Here is an 18,129-nt window from a genome sequence, read left to right on the forward strand (position 1 = left end):
AAATATCTATCTACTGTCTACAAGTGCGCTAAAGGATTGCACTTCTGCTCACTACAATTAGCATGAGCAAATCTTGCAGTTCAGCTACATATTACAGTATGCAATAAAAGTAACTACTACGACTAAAACGAGAAACATAAAATAGATAAACAACAACAAAAATGAATCAGAATTAGGTGCAAAACATGTTGAAGGAGCAACCAACAGCGCACGTGTAAAAGTTTCACTGAAATTGTGCCATGTGTAAGTTTCACGGGTGGTGTAATATACCCGAACGCCCATCCTCCCAGCGGGCGGCAAGAAAGTACCAGACGAGCATGCGAATCTTTATTATGGCACATCCGTTTGAAAAATCCAGGGAGAAACATTCTCAACAGAGAATATTTCACCTCGAATCGGACCACATTTCCTGTTAAAACATGGACACAAGGATATGATAAAGATTCACCTGTACAATTTTGATATATAAAATTCCAAAGAAATAAATTTATTTCTTTTCTTCTTAAATATTCGCGCGCGAAAAGAAAGTTTTATTTGGGTTGCCGACCGCCACTCTCGTTGTTATTTTTTTCTCGTTTAACGTAAAATCTTACTGCAAGCGGAGAACCTTTGGGTTGAAATAAACAAAACCACAAAACAAAAGTTGTGCTTGTGCTTGTCATATTCTGTTCGTGTTCTTTAACCGGAAATCAGTCATCTTAGCTGTAGGTGAACATTCCAGAGTACAGCTAGCAATTTATATTTTTTTAAAATGACAAGTTAGGCTGAGAAAACTTTAGAGGAAAGATGCCTGATGGTCGTGTTTGCCCTGATCAATTCAGGGGACACTTATGGAAATGGACAAATTATATTAAGGGATACCAAAAGCGATGGTTTGTCCTATCTAATGGCTTGTTATCATATTACAGGTAATCATTTTTGCATTTAATTTAAAAGAAAAAGGCTGCTGGGGGCATAATAGCTAGCTAGCTATACCATACCTTCCATCATATTAAATAGATAGATGTGCATATTTTACTTGGCTAGCCTTGCAAATATTAAGGGATATACCCTGCATATTATTTCCAGGATTGGCCATGGCTTTGATGGGGAGTCCTGGAGTATTTAATGCTTTCTTTGAGCTACGCAAACTTAATTAGGGTCAGCGCTCTACCAGACACAACATCTTACAATCAGTCAGATAGCACAGCAAATTGGGATATCATAAACTAATTAGACTAATTGCCATATTAAGAGAGGAATTCCTAACCTAACTTGGCTATGCTATCCTAATTGGGCTATAAAATTTTTTAAAAGCAAAAAAATCACCATTAAGGGGCCTTCAAAATATTTTTTCGAGCCCCGTTAGCGGGATATCGCTGCTAAGATTCAGACCCCCTGCCCCTCTCTTTTAGCGGATTTCCGTCTGTGAAATACACACATTCGGATAAATTTTTGGAAGGCTCAGGGGCGTGTTTTGTAGATAAAAGTTATCGGAATTGATGAAAAGAGAAATTATGCTCACGGACGACGAAGAATGTTCAGGCCACAAACAAATTTTTAAAATTTCTCAATCCTTAGCAGATTTTTTTTTCAAGCTTCAGACCCCTCCCTCCCCCCCTTAGCGGCCATATCCCGCTAACGGGGCCCGAAAAAAATTTTAGAAGGCCCCTAACGTGGTGGCATTTTTATTTCACTCTCTTTGTGCAACCAAATTTCAAAACTTTGATATTTGAAAAAATCGTCGCATTTGTATGACAGAACTAAATGATGTTGACCAAAATCGGCAAAATATTTTGCGCATAGTCTAATTAGCTTTTTATGGCCTAACTAGAAGATTTTTCCGGCCAAACATCGATACACGATCCACTATGTTAGGTGTCCTGATTCCAGTACTGTAGGTAATGTGCGTCTTAAGGTAAGCTCTTTTAACTGGATAATATTTTGAACACAGATATTAATAGAGACTTCCGTGTAAACGATTTGAGAAAAGAAGAAGCAGCTTTTAGTATTTTTTCACATAAAAATACTGGCAGTAGTTATGACGATTTTCACGATTTCTTGAATCTGCATATAAATAAATTTGTATTCTTAGGCCTAGGCCTAACACGAGATTCACTGTAGATTGTTGGTAAAAATATATTCTACAAATGAATAAACAATCTACAGAAACAAAAACAATTTATTAACTTAATCAAGATTTTTAAAATACAAAGTATTGCTAAAAATTTAAAGCTTCTGCTGATCATTGATTGGTCATTGCCTTTTACTTGATGCACTGTTTATGTGTAAGCTATATTTAATTCAACATAATTCAGATGTGAAAGATATAAAATATAGAATAAGAATCTTTGTTTTTAAAAATGCTTTTTATTAGATCTCCTGCTCTTTTTATGTGTAAGCTATATTTAATTCAACATAATTCAGATGTGAAAGATATAAAATATAGAATAAGAATCTTTGTTTTTAAAAATGCTTTTTATTAGATCTCCTGCTGAGATGAATCACACATGTCGTGGTACAATCAATCTGGCTGGTGCATATATAGATACAGTTGATTCGTGTTCGTTTGTAACCAACGGAGGAAGCCAAGTGTGGCATTTAAGGGCTGGTTCTGAAGTTGAACGACAAAGATGGGTTACAGCACTTGAGTTAGCTAAAGTTAAAGCTATTAAAAGTTTAGCTTCAGGTTGGTGCTATGTTTTCAATGGATTGATGCCTTCTTATAAAGGCAAGTGATATCTTCCTGAGTTTTTACTTTGTTCTTGACTATAAGAACATTACTAGTATTTGACCTCATTTTGTTCTTTATGGATTTCGTTGTTTTGTTAAGGATGCAGCTCTATAATCAGGATCATTCACAATCACACCAATGGGAATACTATTTACAGTTACTGTAAAGCCAGATTTTCATTTTAAAAAATGTAACAAAATCAGTTGATCTGATTAGACAAGCTTGATTTTCGATATGTGTCGATACAAGAAAAATTGGATTTAATTCAACATTTTTCTCATAGTACACCTATTAAAAATTATAAAAAAACAAAAGAATAATAAACAATAGTTATTTTAAACCAAAATAATACAGTATATGGTATGTTGTATTTATTTATATTCACAAGAAAAACAATTATCTGTATAGCTTAGAGAGAATTGCAAAAGAATTCATTAGAAAATACAGGCTTGCCTTGCTCTTTATTATATTATTGCAAAATTTAGCTCCTTCTTTGTATCAGTATGTTTGAATCAATACATTCAATGAAACATGCATTTCGCAGAAAAGATACTTATTATAATATGCAATTAACTGCTGTAGTTCCCAATAAAAACACAAACTTGGAGTAGAAAATTTATTTCAATTTTGTAAGAATAAACTGAGGATAATTTGGCGGAATCGGGTGAGGATGCTAGGCTGAAGAGAAGATATTGTCTCAAGCTGTTCCCAATAAATTCGCTCTTCTCCACTACATCCGGAACTCTTCTCCTAGTAGTGTTTTCTGGCTTAACTAATCTCTCAATCACATCCGGAGGTCCTCTCCTGTGATTCCATTTCCACTATCATACCTCACAAGACCCTACTCTTTATGAGCTCTAGCTCTTTTGCATTTCACACCTGTTATTAACCTCTTGGTGCACCACCTCTGACTGTCAGCGCCGCATCCCCTTGCTGTTATTTCCCCAGTCATCTGTCCTGCTCGCGTGGTGCACCGTCGTTCATCTCCTCGCACCTGTACTTAATTCACCATACTCTTCTAGGGGTACACGCACATCTCTACACTTTGTGGCTGCCCAGGGCAGCCCAGCACCCCCACCAGTTAAATTTAACACATTGACATAATTGAGTAAAGTTGCATATTGCTTCCACCACTGGACTAAAACCTTGTTGGTCGTACTAAGCCAAACTGCGCCAATTCAAGGAAACCGTGTAGCTAAAGCAATTGGAAATTTCTTTATGCTCGATGACGTTATGTAGCCTCGATGAACCAGTTCGATTGTAGATAATCCGTTATCGTTCCAACATAGTGGGGCGATGATGCAGGTGTGTCACATAAAGAGAAAAATAAAATAAAATTAACCAAATATATGGGTGGGTGGGTGGGTGGGAAAATTATTTCAGTTAAGCAAGTTATTGCTACTACTGGTGAGAAGCTAAATCAGAGTAACTCCCTCCTATTTATAGGGCCCCTGGATTGTAGATTGGCTAATTTAGAACCTCCTAATATGGACAGACTATACCCAAACCTTTAGTCCCCTACTCTAAAGTATCAACAAGAAAGTTGCTTCAAGTTATGACACATAGCTTTGATTTGGTTAATTGAGACAAAGATGCCTTGGGTGAGCAAGACAACCTTGTGTACCCTTAATGATGCATCTGCTTAGCAACTATCAAGTATTGGGAACTGCAATTAACATGAGCTAAACTGTGTTTAGCTCCATATCATTTCAATTTTTTTGCTGCACAGTCAACAATAAAAAATTATCTTTAAAATTTATTTTTATTGACAATAAAGAATAAGATATACTTTTAACTCAATTTTGGCAGTTAAGTTTATTTTGGCAGTCAGCATTTTCTTTAATTATCATGTGAATTAGATTAGACAATCTGGACGATATTCTTATTTTAAGTAACCCACCCAAGTTTGTTTTGGTGTTTTAATTTTAATGCAAATTTTCATTATAGAATTCGAGATTTCTTCACTGACTAAAAAATTCTCACAATCTCCACATGCTTGGTATTTCAGAAAAAAGTGTTTGGTCTTCTGCAAGTTCGAGTTAATACATGTATACTTTAAAGACTGCAGCCTTGACTGTTATTGTTTTTTTCTAGATGATGACAGTGATAGTGACAGTGAAGATGAAATTACCATTAAAATGATCAGCACAAAGTTAGACGACCTTAACACATGCCACAATCTAGTTAACAACCATGGAGGAGCATTGCAAAAAGCTATAGGTGATCTTGTTGATAAGGATCCATCTCGAGCAGCAACACCTCTTGAAAAAACGCAAAAAGATATCAAAGATGTGGCTGCACAGAACATGCGTTTGGTTAATGAGAAAGCACAACTATTTCGAATTACATCGAATGCCATGATTAACGTAAGTCATCCTATGTAATCCCTTTAATAATAGCCGTATTTTGTCTGTCTGTCCGTGAAAACCACGTCCTGTTACAGAAACACGAAATGCGATATATAAAGGACGGGCGAGTTAACGGCTAGTCTATATTATAATACCCGTGAACATCTGTCATGTAAAATAGTACCACAAGTAGTGTTAGGTTTCACACAAGTAGAGAGACATACACAATGCGGTATAAAAAGGACGGGTGAGTCTTTGGTTATTTCCATGGGTCACTAACTAGTACTAAACTAATAGTTCTGTCTACAACAGGTAAAGATTATTAATTTACGTTAAATCTGTCATTGCAGACAATAAGCTTTTTAAAGGATAGTTGTGATGTGTTTTCCATGAGTCATAGTAAAGCCGGAATGCTCTTTTCTACTGCTGGTTTATTAATTGATAAACATACTCAAGGCTTTTCCATTTAGGATTTTTTTAAATTTCCCTAAAGATTTTGGGCAAACACTGATTTCACAAAGAAAAATCTTTTTTGTAAACAAGAAAATCAATGTGAGTCATTGTATATCATGTTCTATCCTGTTCAAGAAATGGTAAACTTTCTACAAGAATATGAATACTGAACAGACATAGCAGAATAATTTTTCATAAATTTTGTATATGTTTCTGTGACACTTTATTGCAAATTTGTATAACCTTCAAATTTCCTCCTTTGTAGCAAGTGTGATGACCAAACTAGAAAAGATTCAAAACATTTAACAGAAATCTTGAATGTGATATTTCTTTTTTCAACTCTTTTGCAAATCCTTATCATGCTTTCTTTCATTTTACATTTTCAAACAATGTATAAATAATAAAAAAAAGCTGTTCTCCGGTGTATTAGGTGTTTAATAATTTGATGTGATTGATATTAATTCAGATGTGTAAAATGTTATTCATTATTTATAAACTTACTTAAGAGAAGTACATCATAATACAAGTGATGTGTTTGAGGGAAGCTTGTTCATATATTTTGAATACAGTATATATTTTGAAAAAACGTGATGAGATTTATTTGCAAAAACGAAAAAAAACATTACTGTAAGTAAAGGAATAAAAAGAAAAAATAATAGATTTAATTTGTATGCAGAAAGATAGACATTTGAAATATAGGTGTAGACCTTAGAAAAGGTGAAAGTTTCATGTTCATAATTCCAACCTTTAGGATTTCTAAATGCACTGCTCCTTATCAAATTATTTTCTCATATTTTGCAAATTCATTGAAGGTCCGGGCTGTGAACAAACATAGTGTGGTATTTGTAGAATTTTTTAGGGGGAACTAACATTGCTTGCATTGTTGCATTACAAACACTGCATAAAAATTGTTTTCGTAGAAAACTTTATTCAAAGGAAACGAAAGTTAATTTATTCCATTTTGTCTGTTTAAATTAAATTGGTGGTTAGAGAATGTAAAACATATGTGACACAATAAAGAAGTGTCTACACATTTATGTGTTTACTACAATACTGATCTTTTGTGGAATGTGGAGGCAGTGCAGGTTTGATCACACATCACACACCTCTGCCTTTAATTGGTCATCTTTTTCCAACTTCTGCAAAAATTAATATTTTACTTATCTACTATCTGGCACAATGTTAGTTATATTCCTTGAGACAAACTGTGTCAACGTTTGTTACTATATCATCACACAAGCTCTAATGTGATGACAGCTTTACAATATCATTTTTAATACCCTTTCCACTCTCTCCATTTTTCTTTGTATGGATTAACAAACACAGTTGTATTTCTGATTATTATATATTTCCCTTGCTTCTAATTTCTTATTGCTTTTATTTATTTTTTATATCAATTATTTATTATATTCTCAGGATTTAATCACAAACAGCTTGAACTAATGTGTGATTCAAAACCTTTTTGTTTTGCATATAGGTGAATATTTATCATAGCACATCCGTATTTCATTCTCAACAGAGAATGGTTCGCCCCGATCAGACCTCTGATCATGACTACGTGCGGAATATGTTAGTGATGAACTCAGATAGTTTATCCGTATGGTGTGCTCCCAGTTCTGGGGACCGCGGATCGAATCCCGCTCACTGCTTGGCAGTATGTTAGTGATGAACAAAGTAGTTCTTCATCAATATGACTTACACGCATTATACTCGCCCGTCATGATCAGAGGTCTGATCGGGGTGAACCATTCTCTGTTGAGAATGAAATACGGATGTGCTATGATAAATATTCACCTATATGTATATACACCATCCGGATAAACTATCTGAGTTCATCACTAACATATTCCGCACGTAGTGTAGTGGGTTCGTCTGCGGCTCCCAGTTCTGGGGACCGCGGATCGAATCCCGCTCACTGCTTGGCAGTATGTTAGTGATGAACAAAGTAGTTCTTCTTCAATATGACTTTTTGTTTTGCTTCAGCATATCCCACAGTAAAAACTATCATGCAAAATCCTGATGCAAATTAGGTGTTTAAAACCGTCTTTTTTTTTTCTTTCGGAGCATTTTTTGAGAAAAAATCGACCCTGGGATTTCACATTCCTCTGAGAGATAACTGACTAACTAACTAACTAACCCTGTCCCAAATGGTCAATTGCAATGTCACAGATTTAAACTTCGTAATTAAGCTCCTTAAGTACTGGGAAGTCATCTAAATGACGTTTCAGGCCAAAATTGGTATTTGTTTTCTACAAAATTTGGCACAGTTAACGAAAAAAGTATGCTGAACATAATGGTGACATAATAATTTTGATTTTTGTCACCTAAATGTCATGTTAGGCCAGAATTGGTCCAAAAATTAAAACTACCTTATTTTCAACAAAATTTGGCACAGTTAACAAACAAAGTATGACATCAAAATTTTGATTTCTTGTTACCTAAATGTCATTTTAGGCCAAAATTGGTCCAAAAATTAAAACTACTTTATTTTTAACAAAATTTGGCACAGTAAACAAATAAAGTATGCTGAACGTGATGATGAGATCAAAATTTTGATTTTTTGCCACCTTAAATGTCATTTTAGGCTAAAATTGGTCCAAAAATTAAAACTACTTCATTTTCAACAAAAATTGGCACAGTTAATAAAAAAAGTATGCTGAAAATGATGGTCACATCAAAATTTTGATTTTTTGTCAACTAAATGCCATTTAAGACCATAAACGTTTCAATCGCAAGACTTTCAACCATGAATGATAGGCTGTATTTTTTGTTAGCAATTTCTTTTAAAATGTGAGTTTATTATGACACGTTTCGTTTTGTTTGCGTTTGTTGTAAGATATAATGTCACTCGTGTCCTTTATCTTCAGAGCTTCATGCACCAAACCTCTTCGAATGTTTGGCACGATAACACAACAAATTAGCAGGTTGTCATCAAATGTTTTGGTAGCGAGCGGAAATTCTTAGAGCCCCCAGGGCTTCTTGTTTTTCTTTGAAATCAGCCTAGAAGACCTTAAAGATATTTAATGTTCTCCATTTTAGATATTGTACCAATATGTTACTATTTTTTAAATACTTTCCTTTCCCTCAGTTAAAATATTTGATAAAGCCATCTTTTTGTCTTTTTCATCTTATCTTTTATCATATCAACATAAATTTCTTGTATCTGCGTGCTTAAAAACTTCGAACATAAAAAAATTATAGGAAAAAAATTTGGAAAACAACAACAAGAAAAAGAAGAAAACCTTGAAAATGATAAAAAGTTTGGCACATATAGTGTGTGGATGTTAATTGGCTTTTTAGAGACAATGCAACACCGTATGGTATTTGCAATACCCCCTATTTTTCCTAAAGTCATCCAATTTAGTTGACAAACCTCCCCCGTGAAGGCTAAAGATCTTAGTCTAGAGACTCCACATTGCTTATCCCTCTGTTATTATTGAGAGAAGTGGACATAGTGGAATTTACTGAAGGCTTTTACTCTTAAGTATGACATTCAGTTTGAGGCCCTGTATAAACTACTCTACTGTGTTATCTATTCTTTCAAACAGCCTTTGTACTAAATTTCACTAATTGATTTCATAGAAATCCCACATTCTGTCTGTCAGCATGGGTAAAAGTTCATGTCATGAGAAAAAATGTTATATTCTCTCTCTAATGGACTTTCAATTTTCAGTTACATATTAATGTTTTGTTGGGTTAGTGTTGAAAAGAAAGTGAAATTGATGGTAGCTATAAAAAAAACATAATTATCAATACTTTTACATTAGCGATATCCACATATTTGTGATAACAATAAATCTGAATTATTAAAAAAAATTTTTGTTAGTTTAAAAATATATTTACAAAAAATTCGTAAATTCTGTAACGTATAATCAATTTTTCTGCTGTTTTATGTAAAATGTCAAGTTTAAGAATGGTATTTGTTTGTTTGTTTATTATCAGACACAGGCGGATCTTCATGGTGACCAAGGAAAGGTGTATGCAACTTTTTTAATCGGAATTTAAATTTGTCTTTTCATTGGTTGGTAGATCATGCTGACAATTCTGTGTCATTATTTTAGCCATGGTACAACAATGTAGCATGGTTTTTATTTGCGAATACAAATTCTTCCATAAAAAATATAAATCAGCAATAGAAGTTGTAAGGTATATAGCAGAACCATGTAACAAGTAAATCCTGGAAGGTGTTTACTCTCTTCTTTTAATCATCTGAAAACTAGTGTTATTAGCTCTCCTAAATAAATACTTTGTCCCTTAGTTTCCTCTCAGCGCCAAAAAGTAAAAAGCAAGGTTAAATTATAAAGTGTTTTTGTGTATGTTGTATTTTATCAAAGATGTTAAAATGGTCTTAGTAATCTAATAAAGTAGGTGAGCTAAGCTGAATCATGTAGTTGTAATACGTCATTGGTATGTTACATAAATAGTCATGTAATTTTAGCGTTTACAAATTTACTGAATTTTTCATCTAATAAATTGACTTTCTTGTGAAATATCTGGCGTTTGTTATCTAATAGAAACAGTGTATTTGTAATACATACTTTATCTTCTGTTTTGTAGGCATGTGCAGATTTCCTAGAACTAGCACAGTCATACGAGAGAAAGTTTTCTCGCCTTCTTAATACTGAGCGAGGAAAGAGAATGAGACTGGAAGAGACAGTTGAAACACTTGCCAAGCAGCATATACAATTGGAGAGAGCCTGTGAAATTGAAAAAGTCAAAGAGAAGCAAAAGTCCTCAACAACGGTTGAAAGTCCTACCATAAAAACATTTGAAATGGCTGAACACGATACTGTTGAAAATGAAAATGAGTCCGATGATGATTTGTTTGAAGATGCAATGTCAGACTTTCCTGAGGCATTTCCTGGTCACACTTCCCCTGAAAAAGAGCAGTTAAATATATACCGGGACTTTGAAGAGTCCACTTCATTAAATGATGACTCGTCTGTCGCTTCTGGGGAAATTTCTATGCAATGTTTGAATGAAAACACTACTGCAAATTTTGACATTAAGAGATCTAACTCAGAACAAGTACTGACACAACAAAAGGATTCTGGTCATCGTAGATGGCTATCAGAGGATGTAACTGGTGGAACTTTTGGTGCAGTATGTAATTTTTTAGTCATTAAGTATTTTTTTTCTTGACTGCTTGATTGACGATGTTATAGATCGATATATCGATTGATAGATCAATATCTTTATTTTACCAGCGTCATGTCAACATATTAAAAAATGTATGTAATAATAAAAACTGTTTGTAAGAAAGGTAGATCTTCTGTGTGTTGCTTTCGAAACTGTAAGGGAGAAAGTTTAATCTCTTTTATTATGTTTTGTTAGGCCTGTCATGAATGTAATGATTTATTTAATTTGTAGTTGTTCCATATACTTGTAAAATGTAGGGTTTAAAAAAAATGTTCAAATTTTTATCTATTGCAAAATCTGACTCTAGTTTGTGATACTGAAAGGATGATTTTGTGCATCTGAAGTTTTTAATGCATAAGTTTAAGAATATCAGTTTTTTCTACATTCAATACAAGTGCCTACATTTCAATAAGATCCACCCATAAACCCAGTAAAGTTTGAATATTATGTTTTATAAAGCTCCTGCATGGTTAACTTACACACCCACTTAGAAGTTGCATCTTAGACATACATGTAACCTATGGAGGAGGGTCAGGTGAAGATTGACTCCAATTCATAATTGATTTTCATAATCTTCTTTTTCACATAGCTGATCCAACGAGAAGACATACCGGTTGATAAACCATACAAACATCACAGACGGCATATACCAAATCGACCGAACGCTAACCTTAATTTATGGAGTATTATGAAAAACTGTATTGGAAAAGAATTAACTAAAATACCTATGCCAGTATGTATTTAAGCTTTTTTTAAACTTTTGAGTTGATGGCCAACAGCAACTAAACCAACACTTTACATATTTCTTTTTAAAATAACAATTGGCCCTCTTATCTCCAAAATAATTCAAGGGACCTTCAAAATCTCTCTAAAAACCATTGTTTAATCAGAGTGTTTTTTGTGCAATTTAACTTTGTTTTTGTTAGTTTCGATATTTTTTGCTTTGTTTTGCTTCGTTTTGTTTCTTTTTTTATTTGTTTGTTTATTTTGTTTTCCTTTGATTCTCTAACTCTGAATTTTAACTTGCCTAAGTAAATTTCAGACCACAAACAGAGCAAATAATTTTCAAAATTATTTTTTTAGGTAAACTTTAATGAACCACTTTCAATGACGCAGCGTTTAACTGAAGAATTAGAATACTCTGACTTACTCGACCGTGCTGCATGTTGTGAAAACTCTCTCGAACAAATATGTTATATTGCTGCTTTCTCTATATCGTGTTATGCTTCTACAGCCATCAGAACTGGAAAACCATTCAACCCTTTACTAGGAGAGACTTACGAATGTGATCGATCAGCAGATATGGGTTGGACATCTCTTGCTGAACAGGTATTTCACATAATTTATTACTATTATTATTCAAATTTTCTTGACTTGGAAGGAACAGCTCTATTTTCAACCATTTAACTTAAAGTTGAGCACTGCCGTAATTGTTCGATTACCTGATTTTGTTCTTTTGCATGTCACTAAATTCAAGTAAACGTTAATAGCATGGATGTAGAATCTTACTTACCTAAACAAATACGTAAGTTGACACTGGTATTGCTATTTTGTTTTATATTTATTGCACAGGTCTTATATTTCTGAAATCATGAGAAGTAAGCTAATGCGTAACATTAGGGTGCAATCCCCACCCGACATAAAGTCTTTTTATAGAGGCTATGGAAAAAACATTTATAAGTCTAAAACATGGACAAACGGTTTTAATTATTCTACACAATGCAGAATACATCCCTTAGACGTCAAAAGAAAAATTCATTCAAATTTTCTCTCCATTTAAATCTAAGGCTGGTAGGCTGCAAAAGTTTCACTTTGGCAGAGCGTTAATCCAAATGAGCAACGTCAAAAAAATGTTCTGAGAAATTGAAGAATTAGGGCGTGATGACGTCAGCAAGAATTAGAACTGTTTAAGATCTAGACCAAATAATCGAAGATCCTAACTCATAAGTCCATTGTGGACATTGAAAAGTCAGTATGTGATACTAAGGTTGAAACAGCTTTTGGAATTGCTTGTGGTTATAATGTTCAATATTCTGCCTTCTTTTTAGTACGCGTTTTTAGTCGCTCCTTTTTTTATTTTTTTAACGTCTTTGTAAAGTATTTGCACCGTTTAGGCCAAGAAAATATTCATTTTGTTATTAACATTACGTTAAGTATGATGTTTTCTTTAACACAGTTGGACTGTGACATTTTGAATTTCTGGACCTAGGGTTTTTAACGTCAATTATTTTTTCAAACAGAAATTAGTTTAAGTTTTCCAAACAAATTTTGGGCCTAAAACTGTATTTACATGACAAAAACCCAAAATTGGACTGCCACTGTTATTTTTAGCATGCTTTTTGTTCTCACTCTCTCATTTAAAATTCAAAAAAAGTTGTATTTTTAGAATATTAACCCCCGAGGTCTTGTCCTGCTATGCAATGGCTAATAACCTTGATGCCTCCTTATTACAATGGTCTTATAGAAACATTATGGCTTAAAGTATTATTAGATAAGAAATAAAACATTTCCATTGGTTGTCCTTGTTTGTCGAAAACTTGTCCTTATTTATCGAGTACTTGACCTTGTTTACAAAATGCTTGCCCATGTTTATTGAATGCTTGTCTTGGCTTGTCAAATGCTTGTCCTTGCTTGTCAAATATTTTTTCTTGATTGTCAAATACTTAACCTTTCTTTGTCGAATGCTTGTCCTGGTTTGTCGAATACTTGTCCTTGTTTATCGAATACTTGATTTTTTTTATCGATTACTTGTCCTTGTTTATCGATTACTTGTCCTTGTTTATGGAATGGTTGACCTTGTTTGTCGAATACTTGTCCTTGTTTATCGAATACTTGTCCTTGTTTATCGAATGCTTGTCCTTGTTTGTCGAATACTTGTCCTTGTTTATCGAATACTTGTCCTTGTTTATCGAATGCTTGACTTTTTTATCGATTACTTGTCCTTGTTTATCGAATGCTTGTCCTTGTTTGTCGAATACTTGTCCTTGTTTATCGAATACTTGTCCTTGTTTATCGAATGCTTGACTTTTTTATCGATTACTTGTCCTTGTTTATCGAATACTTGACTTTTTTATCGATTACTTGTCCTTGTTTATCGAATACTTGTCCTTGTTTATCGAATACTTGATTTTTTTTATCGATTACTTGTCCTTGTTTATCGAATACTTGTCCTTGTTTATCGAATGCTTGTCCTTGTTTGTCGAATGCTTCTCTTTGTTTGTCGAATGCTTGACCTTGTTTGTCGAATGCTTGTCCTTGTTTTATCGAATGGTTGACCTTGTTTGTCGAATGCTTCTCTTTGTTTGTCGAATACTTGACTTTTTTTATCGATTACTTGTCCTTGTTTATCGAATACTTGTCCTTGTTTGTCGAATGCTTGTTCTTGTTTGTCGAATGCTTGACCTTGTTTGTCGAATGATTGTCCTTGTTTTATCGAATGGTTGACCTTGTTTGTCGAATGCTTCTCTTTGTTTGTCGAATACTTGACTTTTTTTATCGATTACTTGTCCTTGTTTATCGAATACTTGTCCTTGTTTGTCGAATGCTTGTCCTTGTTTGTCGAATGCTTGTCCTTGTTTATCGAATGGTTGACCTTGTTTATCGAATACTTGACTTTTTTATCGATTACTTGTCCTTGTTTATCGAATACTTGACTTTTTTATCGATTACTTGTCCTTGTTTATCGAATACTTGTCCTTGTTTATCGAATACTTGATTTTTTTTATCGATTACTTGTCCTTGTTTATCGAATACTTGTCCTTGTTTATCGAATGCTTGTCCTTGTTTGTCGAATGCTTCTCTTTGTTTGTCGAATGCTTGTCCTTGTTTATCGAATACTTGTCCTTGTTTATCGAATACTTGATTTTTTTATCGATTACTTGTCCTTGTTTATCGAATACTTGTCCTTCTTTGTCGAATGCTTTTCCTTGTTTGTCGAATGCTTCTCTTTGTTTGTCGAATACTTGTCCTTGTTTATCGAATGCTTGTCCTTGTTTGTCGAATGCTTGACCTTCTTTATCAAATACTTGTCGTTGTTTGTCAAATGCTGAATTTAAGTTTGCCTGTTATTAAATGGAAACAGTATTTTAAGGTTGGTCATGGGTCTTCGTTATTTAGCAATCTCGAGTATCGAGTTTGTTTTTACGTAACTTCTTTTTAGCCTTCCCAAATCTTCACTTTAAAGCCAGTACACAGCGAATGAGAATTTTTAAACTGCTTTCTAGGTTAGCCACCATCCTCCCTCAGTAGCTCATCATGTGGAAGGACGAGGATGGACGTTATGGCAGAACTTCACTATGAGCAGTAAATTTCGTGGAAAGTATTTGTTAGTATCACCACTCGGCACAGCACACTGTAAATTCGCGAAATCAGGAAATCATTACACATGGAAGAAAGTTACAACCTCTGTAAATAACATTATTGTTGGCAAACTTTGGATAGACCAGGTATGAAAAATGGCGCGTTCGGGTTTCTTATGTACCCAAAAGAATATAAAAACTGCCTATTTTACAATATATGTGCTACAAAGAGGAAAAATTGATTTTTAGTCTGGTGAGATGGATATAAGAAACCATACAACTGGTGAAAAATGTCATCTTAAATACCACGCGTACAGTTATTTCTCAAGAGACGCTGCTAAGAAGGTACGGGGTTTATTAAGTTTTTTAACGAGTTAATATGACATGCCCAATACAAAGGGTTGTTATCATAAGTAAAGTGGGCGGAAACTAATACAACGGGTTATTATAATAGTAAAGTGGGCGGAAATATTATAATAACTAAAGTGGGCGTAAAGTTATAAACGATGTACGGAACTGAGAATTTCGTTACATAATCATTAAGTGATGAATTATATCATCCTGGAAATCTGGAATAAAATAAGTAACAACAGAATAATAAAAAAATACTGACAACTTTCTTTCCTCGTTTTTTTCAATTTTTCGTAAAAAAATAAAGTATTTGATTTTAAAATTTATAGTCATTTCATAGGAACAAGTTTTCGCGAGTAGTCATGCATTTACACATTAACGAAATTCTGCGAAACCACTTCAAAATTCACAAGTAAATGTCCAGCAATCTTGAAAAGTTATTGGGCTACATTGAAATTTAAAAGACCTGTCCATAGGAATTATTGAACTGGTGTTTTTTTCTAATAATACTGCAATTTCTTGTTTCTGTTCACAGTTGTATTAAGCATCTCTTTACACAAAAACTTGGGCTGTACCAAACTTTATATTTTATTTAGGTTACTGGTTTTGTAGCAGATGTTAATAACGTAACGCGTTATGTTTTATCTGGTATCTGGGACCAAAAAGTAGAATGTGGAAAAGTTATTTACAAAGAGCCCCACTTGGGCGGTTCTAAAGCACCTCAAGGAATGCCCACGTCGAAATCAGGGAATCCTCAAACTTTGCCAGCTCAGTTGTTGTGGTCGAAAAAAGCATTGTTGTAAGTTGCTGTTTTTTGGTTGATTGATTAATTGGTTGATTGATTGATTGATTCGTTTTGTTTTGTTTTAGAGCTGGTGCAAAACAGATGTATTATTTTTCTGAATTCACTTGTTCCTTAAACGAAATGGAACCTGATGTTTGCCCGACCGATTCCAGATTAAGACCAGATATAAGAAAAATGGAAGAACAAAATTTCGATGAAGCGAACCGAGTTAAATTGCAACTGGAAGAGAAACAACGCGGAGTTCGTCGAGCGCGCGAACAGGAAGCGCAAATGGCTGTTGAAGCTGGAAGAGTGTACGCAGGTTACAAGCCAACCTGGTTCGAATATACTGAGGATGAACATAGTGATCTGGGCATATACGTCTACAAGGGCGGATATTGGGAGGCCAAAGAGAAACAAGATTGGGGAAATTGCCCAGATATTTATTTACAGCCACCGTAATGACGATTTATTTTTTAATTTAGGTGACACTGTCAAAGCAAAAATGTTTACGGAGATGCAAAGCATGAAAAATTCCCCAACGTAGAGGATTTTCGTATAACGTTTAGTTTCACGATGAAATTTTTGCTATGTTTTATACCAATACCTTCGTACTGTATTATCACGTATTGAGGCTTTTTCTGTATATAAAAAACTCTTTACTTTACATACAATCTTGAAACTATAGTCTTTATCCTCAAGTATAGGAAAAAAGATTTTCTGCAAGAAATCACTAGTTTATGTTTGCGCGGGGTGAGGGTTGTACTTTCAGAGAATAAATTTTAGGGAACCGAAAACTCACTATTCGCAAAATTTAAAAAATGAATACTAGCAAGTTTTAATTTTTTTCTTATTTAAAGGACGGTACACTGAGGCAGTTTTAATACATTTTTGGCACAGAAAGGTCCTGAAAAATGGTATATATCACAAAAACATTTTTTATCGCGATATCAGGACTTCCTTTGAAAAGTATTTCGAGAAAATTAGTTCTCGCATAAATGTTTCCCCTCTCGTAAATTTAATAAGAAAAAAACTGTCTTTCTCACCAAGACTATTTTTATTATAATTTCATTTGAAACAGTATTTCTATACAAGTTCGACTTTATGCTGAAGTTGTTGAATATTTTCCAATGTTATAACGTTTCGTTAATACGTCTTTTTGAATTTTTTTCTGTAGTTAGGTAGAATGGATCGGTGCTATAAAACAGGTCAATATAGATTATATATTTCTAACGAATGGAGAATTTATTTGTATATATATAAAAAAAAGACTAAAATTGTAACTGACTGATTGTGTACTTTATCTCGGTTTCAGGTCTCTTTGCTATTTTTCCAACGGAAGGAAAAGTTGACGGTGTATGTACCAAGGTTGTTGATCCCGTATTTTTGTTACCTCGATTTTGTCTTGCTTACTTTTGTGTACTCGCAAGGGTAAATTTTTATTTGTGCATATATTCGATTTTCGCGAGTGAAATATATTTTATTTTTGAATGGTCAGGTTAATTTAAAACCTGTTTTCAATATCTATGGATTCGGTCCGTTAATAAGAACTTAAATTCGTCGTCAGTAGTTACGGCTGCCGAAAGGCGTAGTAATTGCAGTATTGATATTCGTTCTGTCGGCGAAGACCAGAAGCAACAACTTAGTGCGAAACCTTTACAAGTTTTCGATAGCTTGCAATGAAATCAAAGTTAGTATCCATCACTGATCTCCAAACTAGATTTCATAACGACTAGAAGCCAGGTAAAATATTCTTGTCCAGTGAGTTTCGAAATTTAGGTAATTTTTATAGCAGGGGGGGAGGGGGTCGGTGCCACATTCCTGCAAGCATTTTGACGGCCTTTTTATCAGGTTGGCGGGCGTTTCGGCGGACGTTTCGAGGACCCGCAATCGGTTTTCGGCGCTGCTACGTGACGTCGGCGGTCATTTTGGCCGCTGTTTCTATGATTCGACCTGATAAAACACTGACCAAAATGATTGCCGGAATGTGGCACCGACCCCCATCCCCCCGATATTTTTATAAAGCAATAAATACTTTCACAA

General features: G+C 34.1%; 1 protein-coding gene across 2 annotated transcripts; it reads left to right on the forward strand.

Annotated features, from left to right (window-relative positions):
• The first annotated feature begins 584 nt into the window (after window positions 1–584).
• On the forward strand, window positions 585–17,373 carry LOC130624323 (oxysterol-binding protein 1-like). 2 transcript variants are annotated; one of them, XM_057439910.1, is made up of 10 exons: window positions 585–908; window positions 2,466–2,710; window positions 4,808–5,079; window positions 10,072–10,617; window positions 11,243–11,386; window positions 11,737–11,982; window positions 14,877–15,098; window positions 15,201–15,296; window positions 15,899–16,101; window positions 16,173–17,373. In XM_057439910.1, the coding sequence occupies exons 1-10, from the start codon at window positions 787–789 to the stop codon at window positions 16,546–16,548; spliced, it is 2,472 nt and encodes an 823-aa protein (XP_057295893.1). In that variant the 5' UTR covers window positions 585–786; the 3' UTR covers window positions 16,549–17,373. The 2 variants fall into 2 exon arrangements, with proteins under 2 accessions (XP_057295893.1, XP_057295894.1); XM_057439911.1 differs by having other exon boundaries at window positions 587–908; window positions 2,466–2,668.
• Window positions 17,374–18,129: the final 756 nt, after the last annotated feature.

This window comes from Hydractinia symbiolongicarpus, chromosome 13 (assembly GCF_029227915.1).
Source record: "Hydractinia symbiolongicarpus strain clone_291-10 chromosome 13, HSymV2.1, whole genome shotgun sequence".
Classification (NCBI taxonomy): Eukaryota; Metazoa; Cnidaria; class Hydrozoa; order Anthoathecata; family Hydractiniidae; genus Hydractinia; species Hydractinia symbiolongicarpus.

What these genes read in the sequence shown, in the direction of transcription:
- LOC130624323 (XM_057439910.1), top strand. Translation starts at nt 787, where the DNA reads ATGCCTGATGGTCGTGTTTGCCCTGATCAATTCAGGGGACACTTATGG. An exon ending in GGCTTGTTATCATATTACAG is followed by an intron (nt 909 to 2,465) that starts GTAATCATTTTT and finishes GCTTTTTATTAG; the next exon opens with ATCTCCTGCTGAGATGAATC. An exon ending in GGACATCTCTTGCTGAACAG is followed by an intron (nt 11,983 to 14,876) that starts GTATTTCACATA and finishes ACTGCTTTCTAG; the next exon opens with GTTAGCCACCATCCTCCCTC.